The sequence below is a fragment of the Elephantulus edwardii genome, unplaced genomic scaffold, assembly GCF_000299155.1.
Source record: "Elephantulus edwardii isolate Elephantulus edwardi_28Jun2011 unplaced genomic scaffold, EleEdw1.0 scaffold00065, whole genome shotgun sequence".
In the NCBI taxonomy this organism is placed as follows: domain Eukaryota; kingdom Metazoa; phylum Chordata; class Mammalia; order Macroscelidea; family Macroscelididae; genus Elephantulus; species Elephantulus edwardii.
In genome coordinates, this window is record NW_006399815.1 from 5,459,130 (window position 1) to 5,470,328 (window position 11,199).

General features: G+C 37.7%; 1 protein-coding gene across 1 annotated transcript in view; it reads left to right on the top strand.

Moving 5' to 3' along the window:
- The first annotated feature begins 332 nt into the window (after positions 1-332).
- DBX2 (developing brain homeobox 2) overlaps positions 333-11,199 on the top strand; it is a 55,236-nt gene continuing 44,369 nt past the window's right edge. Inside the window, exon 1 of the mRNA XM_006888178.1 lies at positions 333-729. Within this exon, the coding sequence (XP_006888240.1) occupies positions 333-729 (397 nt within the window). The remainder of the gene's footprint in view (positions 730-11,199) is intronic.

The following is an 11,199-nucleotide window of genomic DNA, read 5'->3' on the forward strand; positions in this document are numbered from 1 at the left end:
ATGGATGGGCTGGACACACCTTCTAGCCTCTCAGAGAGAGAAAAAAAAAATCCAGTTTAGATCTGCCTAGAAAGCAAGAGACTCCCTAGGCGTCTCCAGAGACACCACGCAAACCAGAGAAACGCACAGCTTCCCTTCCTACCATCATCACTCCTCCTAGGCTAAAGAAAAAAAAAAAAGATATATACATATATAAATCCCAAGCCTCCTGGCACCTTCTGGCCCTCGCCTCCCCTCTGGGTTCAGCGCGCCCTCAGCCCTGCGGAAGGCGTCGGCCGGAGTCAGCGCACCGCCCTGGTGCGGGGAGCGCGAGCGAGAGGGGGACGCGCACTATGCTCCCCAGCGCCGTGGCCGCCCACGCTGGAGCCTACTGGGACGTGGTGTCTTCCTCTGCTCTCCTGAACCTGCCCGCAGCGCCGGGCTTTGGCAACCTGGGCAAAAGTTTCCTGATCGAGAACTTGCTGCGGGCCGGGGGCGCCCCGCCGCCGGGATTGCAGCCGCTCCTGCCCCACAGCCCAGCGGTTGCCGTGGCCGCCGCGCAGGTCCGGACCCTGCCTGCCAGTCCTGTTCCCCTCAAGCTGTGCCCTGCGGTGGAGCAAGTGAACCCCGCCGGGGCGCCCTACGGCTCGCGGTGGGCTTTTCAAGTCCTTGGCCCCTCAGCGGAAGGCGCCAGGCTGTCGGGCCGGGCTCCCGCAGACCGAGACTGTACCTTTCATCCTTCAGCCCCAGGTGAGCCAGCTCCCTGCCTGATCTGAGCACCTGGCATCCATCCTTTAGTAGGGCGGCTCCTAGGGCTGGGCGCCTATGCACAGGCTCTTCAGCGGGCTCCTAGGGCATCTGGACCTAGGGCATCTAGTGCAGGTGCTACTTCGGGACTGAAGAGGGTCCACTAGTTCTTGTGATTCTTCCTCCCCTGTCCCGTACCTGTCTGCCTCCCTGTTTAAAATATTGCCTCCAACAAACATACGCCTACCTTGCCTTTCTGATCTTTATAGGGACCTTCTGGTGCCATCCTGTTGTTTCGGCCTGAAAGGGCAGCCTCAGACTTGAGCTCTCTGGGTTGTTTGGGCCAATTTCATGTATTTCCCAAACTCAGCGTTGCCCAGTAGGACAGCTCTTCTCTCCAAGGCCGCGCCCGAACCAGCTCCCTCGAAAGTTCTTGGGAAGAACTTAAGCGTAGCCCACGTTGGGGGCCTCTCAAAAACTGTTGCCAGTGTCTGGGCCATTCAAGAACGCGCACAAAGATCTTCCAAAAGAGAGTTGCGCAAAGTTTTTATTCCCCCCCCCCCCCATGGCTTATATTTTGGAGACCTTAAGGTGCAAAGAAATCACGACACACTTTTTCTAACTATTCAGCTGAAACGATTGAATTGGCAGCAGAATAGGTGGTACACCGAGGGGATTTTAAATAAATGGGGACAGAAAAGGACAGTTTGAGTTTGTTATAATTATATATTTGTAACCTGACCAGAAGGACGGAGAAGAAAAACACAGACAATCTAGTTTATCCAAAGTTTATGGAAAGCTTGCCGCAGTTGGCAATGAAAAAAAGGTTGATGCAGTTGGGCTGTTGATCTCAGGGACTGAGATCCACTCTGGTTATCCTTCTTCTTATTATTATTATTAATTTTCTTTCTGTGTCCTCAGACGATTTTAATTCATTCTCTTTGTCCCAATGGGTTAAGTTGTCTAAAACACTTTTTTAGCAGATTGTCTCAGCAAACTGCTGGATCAAATTTATTGCTAATGAGTTTAAAAGAAGTTAACATGTTTAGAACCTGCCCTGCTCTTTTATTTTTGAATAGTTGCTAACAGCATGGAACAAACAGAATTTAATTACAAGAACAGCGACCTCATCCAAATAGTGTTAAGTCTAAATTCAAGAAAGCCTTTTGTACACTGACAGAAAGAATATAGGATCAAGGGAAATTTTTCGTGTCTTGGAAATTTGGACTTAGGTCTTTTGGAAGTATTAGGAATACTGCTGTTCTTTTGTGCCCTTATAAACTATATAAAACATGGTCAAGTAGAAAAGAGTTAGTAAATAATTAATGCCTTTCAAAAATAACATTTTAAAGAGCATTTGTCAATTTGCCTAACCTTTGGTGAGCATTATGCTCATTGAAGTTATTTTTTAATAATTTTTAAGTGGTTCCTGATTATGATTGACTATTCATTATTGGAAAGTTACTGGACTTTTATCTTTGTAGATGTTACAGATTATATTAAAGTAAATGAAACACAAATAAAGTGCCACTGTTTCTCAACCTTTAAAAAGAATTCATATGCCTGATAATCTAATCCAAAAGATTGCAATTAATGGGTAAAGGACTTTCTAACTACAGTGTTTTTGTTCTCAAGGACATACTGATTCTTGTACACTTAAAGTGTCCAAATTAAAGGTGATTTCTTGAAAATTAAGCTGATTTAAAATATGTTACCCTTTGATATATTTTAAGCATCTATTTTGCTAAATATTTAGTCAATCTTCATTAAAGAATTAATATTCTTATAGTTTCCAATTTTTATTTGAACAATATTTTTACTTTTAGTAAAATTGTGTTTAGAGTTGCATGTAATATTTGAGACTAGAAAAATATCTACAGAATACTCAAATAATATAAATTTGTACCCACAAATATTCTGCTTACAAATATCATTTACACTAATTTATTTTTGTAGTTTAACTGAGAATGATAGTTCTGAATCATCAAATGTGGGAATTCTTTCATAATGTTGTATAATTATGAAGTTATAATGAGTGCCAACAACTTTATGTATCACCTGGAAATTACACGAGGATGAAATAGTGATTAATGATCTGAAGTGATTATGAAAAAAAAAGGTTACAACAGTAAGTAAACCGGTGTAAGATAAAAATTTTATTTAGGAAAAAAATGTTACTGTTGTCAGAGAGATCCCACTAAGCCTCTCTGAATGATCAATGAACATACATCTTTCAGATATTAACTTGGCTGGAATTCACAAATTGTGATTTTTCATTATTTCATCATGGTCGACTACCAATTATTCTTTAACCTTAAATTGTTAAGTGTATCCATTTAACTGTTGAATAAGATAGATAAGAAAACCCCAGACCAATAAATGAGTTGCTTTTTAATGTATTGGTAAAATACAGAGACGTTTAATACAAGGATTCATACTACAGTATGTATTTGTACACAGGGAGGTCTGGTGGCCTAGGGATAAGAAGCTGTGTTGTAATCTCAAAGGCACACAGTTCAAATCCACCAGTTGCTCTGTAGGAAAAGAATGGGCAGTCTCCTCCCACGTGGTTTACTGCCTCTGAAAACTCACTAGTTTTATATATTTATACATTTAATACACATGTATATATTTTATGCTGAGATTTCTGCTACTGTATGCATTTGTTCCACTATTTTTTCAGTACCCATTATTAAGATACCAAAGAGCCCTAGTGATGTAAGTTATAACATACCTAGCTGCTAATTAGAGGGCTGGTGGTTTGAATTCATCAGCTGCTTTGGGGCAGTCAGCCTCAGAAACCTGATGGAGGTACCTTATGTTTGGACTCATTCAATGGAAGCTTAAAAAAAAGTTAGTTGGTTATATATTTCACTCATTTTTACTTACTGTATTTCATATATCAAGTTCTGTTTTAGATCCTTGGGCTAATTAGTGAAGAAAACAGATTATTGCCACCACCCTTGTGAAATTTACAGTCCAAGTTCTGTATTACTTTATAGTTGACCAGGTATTTTCATGATTATAAACTCCTTTGCTCTGCATAACAGACCAAAGATAAAGCTATTGATATACCAATTTATTTTTTTCAACAATGATTGTTTTCACTTGATCGTTTTGTTATTCAGAAATGTCAGTTTAAATGTCTGTGCTTAGGTGAAGGAGAGAAACAAGCCAATATCCTACAACTTCAGGCTCCTGCCTTGGTCTTTCATTGAATATGAGCAACTGATAAGGAATAACAGGATAACTAATGACATTATCACAACAGTGAATCAGATGTGGTTTTGTATTTGAGCCCATAAGGAAATAAATTAGCTTTCCCCTTCATTTTGTTACAAGACATGTCTGAAAGGTGATGATAGTTAAACCACAACACAGATTAACAGGTCACAGATGAAAGTGTAGTAGTTAGTGTTTGGTGACTGAAAGTTAACAGTCTTCGGATGTTTATGGCAAAGAGAGAATTCCGTACTTACATGATCTCAAATTGTTTCTATAGAGTAGTTTTAAAACTGCTAAAATCCAAAGGCGTCTTTAACACTTGAAAGGAAAGACATTTAACACAATAACGGATAGTAAATCAGTGTTCCTCAAGGGGTGGCATCTGGGAAAATGTTTTGGATCTGTTTGAGCTTATTAGTGGGAATCAGGAGATTTTCTGAGTAAATCCTAACACTAAAGATTCCCTCCAACAAGTTCTTTAAAGTCATTATTACAAGAATGCTTAGCTACAACATTGATATGTTTTTATACATAACAGAGATCTATAATTTTTGCCAAATACTGACTGAATAAAAGTAAAAGCTGTATAAATGTAATTTTCTCTTGCTTATGCTGTCAAATTTCCTCAAAATAATTGGAACAAATAGTGTTGCTTTTGAATGACCCTTGCTACTCTAAACATTTAAGAAAATGTTTTCCATAAAAGTAATTCCTTTATGTAATTTTATTTAATGCTTATTAAGTGTCCTCAGCATGCTAAAAATATTAGGCTTTTAGGATAAAATAAAAATTTGGAAAGCAAATTTGCATGCTAGATGGACAAACTAATTCATTAATTTAAAATAAATTATGTAAAAGTTAATTTTAAAAGTCTTTTTTTTTTCAGTACATTATACTGTGTAGTTTAGAAATGGCTCCAGATACATAAATATTTTTCTTCTGGTCTCCATCTATATTGTATCTTACCATTAACACTTAGCATTCATTCTCGTTTTCTTATCTATCTTATTTTCAGTCCCAGTTACTATGTACCTAATAATTCTTCACTCAGTCTTAAACTGCTTACATGTGTTCCAAATAGTATTCTCCTTCATTGAAATAAACTGAAAATTTGAAATAAAACAGCTTCTCTTGCACTCCAGTCGTGAAAGAGAGTGAGATGAGTGCGTGCTCCAAGTAGGGATCCTAGTTTGGCTGGGAACTTTGTGATATGATTAATTAAACCAGAAGCTTGTCATTTTTGTGACTAATGCCATACTCTCAACTTATTTTGACAAATTAGGATCACAGAATCATGAACATTGGTGCTGATCCAGAACCAAGATGATAAAAATGGCATATTCCACTGTACCATCATGGGCTAACTTGAGCTCTGCCTGTCACTCTAAAACATCTTTTTGTGGAACTTGTATATAATACCAGAACCATATTGATGATCTGTATATTCTTTGTAATCTGTTGAGCATATATTTGATTTGAAATTAATTTACTGATAACTTTTACATAGTTCAAGAGTAATAAGTTCTGAATAGATTATTACATGGTCACTAAGTTAACAAAAAGGGAGCTAGGGTGGTGGTGTAGCCTATAGAGAGCTGCACTGCTACCTGGAAGCCCACACTTCTCTGGTGGTTTGAATCTACGGGCCACTCTGAAAGAGAAGGAAGGACTATCTCCTTCCTTAAGATTTAAAAACTCTAAAATCACTGTGAAGGGTCAGCTATGAGTTGGTTCCACCTCAGCAGAAAGAACTTTTATTATTTTTAGGGTCAAGGAGAAGTTCTCTCATTGAATAGAGCCAGTAAGTGGTTGTTGTTACAGTCTATGGAGTTGGAATTGACTCTTAACAGACCCTCCAGCAACATCCTTTTAGAAGCAGTAAATCATATGGGAGGAGATTCTCCATCTTTCTCCCAAGGAGCAGCTGGTGGATTTGAGCTATATGCCTTTGGGTTGCCAGTGCAACTCCTTACCGCTAAGCCCCCAGACCTTCCTAGTAAATAGCAGATAGACCCTTTACTTATGGTCCTGAGTGAGAAAGCCACAGCCCTTACAAAATAAAGCTGGAGATGGATCTATAGCAATTTATGTGCATTTAATTTGCTTCACTTGCTTCTGAGTTTAGAACCTAATCCTCACCTATTCTGCAACTATCTGTTAACATGTATTAAAGCTATTGAGATTTAATAGCATAGCAGGAGTAAATCCATCAGGCAAGTAGTAACATTTTAGAACTTCTCATTAGGGATTTGAGGTTTATTTTAAGAGGCACAATGGTTGGAATGGGCAAAAACTTCTTATGAATTTAGGGAGAATTAAATTTATAATTCAGGGCGTTAAGGTTTGCATGCACAGTTTGCATGCACAGGGCCAAAGAATGCCATATGGTATGGACAATATAACGAGATCGTTAAGAGTGATTTTAACTACGTTTGTTTGCCATAAATATGGCTCAGATGTTGGATCCTGATTAGACTTCATTGAATTCCTTTTTGGTTGTGCCACCAACTACGAGTTTTTGTGTATTACTAGAAAAAAAACCTTTCTTTGCTCTCAGAACGCATTTTATGGTTAGGTTTATTATTGACCAATGATGGTGGCAACACAAAAGTAAAGGAACAACTTCCATGCTTCATATTTGTTTGACAGTTGTGCGCATAACATGCTTTGCAGTTATTTGATATGGAAAGATTTTATGGAAGTAAAATATTTATTATCTTTAAAATGTTTTAACAAATGAATCCTTTTGTTAGAGTAAGCAGCAGATACTTTAGTTACTCCTCATTCAACTTACTACCATATTACTGTTGTCAGTGTCTGTAACTTTAGGAAACATCTTCTTACATTTCCAAGGGGACTTAACTTTCAAGCTTTAATATGATGTTTGTCCAGTTAATTTTGGATCAACAGAGATTTTATAACAAAAATCCTCTCCACTGGACTGATAAGCAACATAATGATAGATGCAAAAAGGATTGAAACTGTCACTGACTTTTTCTTATTAGATCTATAGTCAGTATACTTGTTATTAGCAGTCGAATCAGGAGATATATTATTGCATTGGGGAAGTCTGTAGCCAGACATCTCTCAAAATTATTGAGGAACAGGGAGGAGTGATAGGGAATGGCAAAGGACACACTGACAAAGAAGATTAATCAGAACTGGCTTTGACAAGCACTGTGGCATTTGGACAAGAACAAACTGGGTGGGAGGAGGGTAGAGAGAATAGTGCAACTATGAATGAATGGAAACCCAAAATCTCTGTAAATGTTTATGAAAATTAATAAAATATAGAAAAAAAAATTATTGAGGAACAATGAGTTAGTTTAAGAACTAAGGTACACCTAATTCAGGCCACAGTCTTTTCAGTCTGCAAGCTGGACAATGAATAAGGATGACTGTAGAAGAATTGATGTCATTCAACTGTGGTGTTAGAGAAGAGTACCGAATATCCCATGGACTGCCAAAAGAACAAACAGCTATGTCTTGGGAGAAGGTGGAGCCAGAGTGCTCCTTGGAGGCAAAGATGATCAAGCTTTAACTCACATACTTTGGTATGTTGCTAAGAGATGTTATTCCTTGGAGAGGGACATCTTGTTAGGAAGGTGGAGGGATGACAAAGGAGCATGAGATCCTCAACCAGGTAGATTGACACAGTGACTACAACAATGGTATTGAGTGTGTCAGAGATTTTAAAGATGGCACAGGATAGAACAGGATTCAGATCTGTTGTACAAAGAGTATAAGTACAAGACTCAATGACATCTAACAACAACAAGAAGAAGTATACAACTTTTAAGGCAATTTGAATAGCTCCATTTTTATTCAAATGCACCTGGAGTCTGGCAGGAATAAAAAACACAAATTGTAAAAAGTAACAATGTGATTTTTATCTCGGAATGCTCATTAGAATCCTCATTTAAGAATTCATTAGAGCATGTTTCTATTTTATTCTTTCTTAGTAAGAAATTGGATTTTTGCCTTAAAACATAACATGCTTACCAGACCCTTGTATAATTTATTCCAAAATATTTTATTTTACTTTCAGTAATGTTTCCACTTTTAATGAAATCTTTGCCTTTCATTCTTTTTAGCCTCCAGTCAGTACTTGATTTGGCAATGCACAGTGATTCATCACTTTATATAAAGTTGCCATAACTGATTTCACTTTTAATAGCATTATTCATTTTGTCAACCAGCTATTAGTTAGGAATATTTCAGGGGCACACTCTCGTGAATTATGTGAATATTAAATTTAAAGGCACTAAAAGTCTCTCTGAAGTCAAAGATCAAAAACCTTCTGTAAGTTTCTAAACTTTTCTCTCAGAATCAAAGCATACAGGAAAAGAAAATAGAAAAGTACATTCACATCTTTTTCTCTATTTATTTAACTGTTTTGTTTATCAATATCTTCAAGATGAACTTCATTTTTTCACATACCCAACTACCTTGTAACAATAATTCTATTAAATCTCGGTGACTATAAAAATAGAATGTATAGGAAGAAAATATGCAATAATAAATGAAAAAAAACCCAAATATTAAAAAATAGACTGCATACAATATAGAACATACACATTTCTGCCACTTCTCTTAAGAAGGACAGATTTGTTTATTAAAACTTCAAGTATCTACTTTCTATATTGAAATATGTGAAGGAATTAGGACGTTCTTTGAGAAAAATGTCTATTAATAAAGAGAGCTAAAAGCTAACTATTGGTAGATTTTTAAAATAGAGTAAGCTAGTCTAGTTTTTAAATAGACTAAGTCTGCTTTCAGGGACTTCTTCAGGGTACTGAAGAGCAACAATGTCAGTCTACAGGCTATGTTGCACTTGATCCAAGCCATGGTATTTGACATGACATCAGAAAGCTGGGCAATGACTAGGGATGATAGAAGGAGAATTGATGCCTTTGAGCTATGGTGCTGGAGAAAAGAATATACCATGGACTGCTAGGAGAACAAACTTGTTTGTCCAGGAGAAGGTGAAACCATGCTTCTCCTTGGACACAAGTATTCTGAGGCTTTCTCTGACATACTTTGCACATGTTGCAAGGAGGGATCAGCCATGCTTGGGATAGTAGAGGGACAACACAAGAGAGGAAGACCCTTGAAGGGATGACTTGACTCAGTGACTGGGGTAATGAGGGCAAGTGTATCAGAGACAATTAGGTGGGCTCAGGATAGATCAGGGTTCTGAGCTATTGTACATAGGATTGCTGTGAATCTCAGTAACAATATTATCAACAACAAGCTAAGTCCTTAGTTTAGTCCTAAGCAAGTCTTGCTTTTATCCCAAAGGCTGGTCAAGTTCACTCCTGAGGGCATAAAATGAGTAGGTTCCTGTTTAGACATAGCCTCGGAGGATTGCTAGTGTTCAGAATGGATGACAGTGAATTGAATTGAAATAAAGACTGGGCTGAGTTTAAGTACATTAAACCCATTCTGTAGGAATATGGGGCATGAAACAAAAAGTGTGATTCATTGCAGTAGGAGCACAGCCAAGCGTCTTTGTCATGTACGTTCTCAGCTGCTTTTGCACTACACCAGCAGAATTGAGTAATATAACAGAATCCCGTTTGGCCCACAAGGCCTAAAGTATTTACTGCCTAACACTCTATAGTAAAAGATTGCCATTGTCACTATATATCATAAATGTCTAACTGGGTAACTATATAATCTTCTGAGCTGATTTTTGAAGCCTAAATAAATTAGACTCTAAACTCTTTATACTATTAATTATGCATTGTTGTTGTGTACCATCAAGTCAGAACTGAATCACAGGAGACCCTCCAGTGAGTTTTCAAAGGCACTAAATCACACAGGAGTAGATTGTCCATGTTTCTGCCCTGGAACAGCTAGTGTATTTGAACTGTGTAACTTTTGGTTGGGAGTGTAACTCCTTACCACTAAGCCACCAGAGCTCTCTATTAATTATATAGCCAATTTGCAATTATAGAGCAATTAATATTTAAGTTCTTGGCTACTAGTTAATAGATTGGTAGTTTGAACTCATCAGTGGCTCCACAGGAGAAAAGCCCTGGTTGTTTGTTTCTGGAAAGATAGAGGTAAAGATTTCCATCTAAGAAACCCTAAGGGCAAGTTCTACCTTGTCTTGTAGGGTTACTGTAAGTCAAATTCACTCAGTGGCACACAGCAGCAGCAAGCAATTCACAGAAACTCCGTGAACCTTTGTTTCTTCATTTTGAAGAGAGAACAGATGTTAGTGTTAGCATTTGACTTTCAAGAACATACCTAAAATGCCCATTGGTGAGACAATGATGATGATGATCTCTATTCTCCAGGGTCACTACGTGTTGACAAAAACTGGCTGGCAGTGAGTTTGGTTTTTACTTTCTTAATGGGAAAAGTACCAAGTAGTTTGCAGTCATTTAAAATTTGTCACTTGGTGAAAGACAAATATTCATCATCAGAACCTTCCACATTTCTGAGTCCAAAGAGAAATCAACTGGAGATTCAGGGGACCAACTACAGAAGGCAAAACAAAAATAAATAAAGAAAGAAAACAGAAGAAATGTGGTAGGATCATGGGTGCTTCAATAACTATATTTCCTCATTATTTAAAATAAAGAGTGTTTGGTAGAGCTCCCTGATTAAAACAGGGTGGAAGCAGGAGTGACATCCACTTCCAAAATAGCTTGCCTCTGAAACTCTGTGAACTTGGAGAAACAATGAAGGTTAAACAAGTATTCAGGTTATTCATTCATAGGGTGGCTATGAGTTGTCTATGACTCGATGGCACTTAACAACAACAACACTGAAAGAGCTCTGTTGGCCTAGTGGATAGAAAGTTTTGCTACCAAGCCAAAGTGGGTGATTGTAATCTGCAGCCCTCAATCCTGCTTTTAATTGTTTTTGGTCAAAAATTCTTCTAAGTGGTATAGCACTGGTCTGTCCATTTGCTTGTGGTTGCTGTGAAGATGAACACCATGACAATGATGTGTCAAATGTGATAATGGTTACCCATGGTGGACAGTGTTTGGTGAACCTCCCCGATTAAAACAAGCTTGGAAGCAGGAGTGGCATCCACTTTCAAAATAGCTTGCCTCCGGAAATTCTATGAACTTGGAGAAAGGATGAAAGTTATACAAGTGTTCAGGTCTTTGATTCACAGGGTCTCTATGAGTTATCTACAAATTGATGGCACTTAACAACAATAACAACTATATGTATATGTATATGTATATGTATATGTATATGTATATGTATATGTATATGTATATGTAT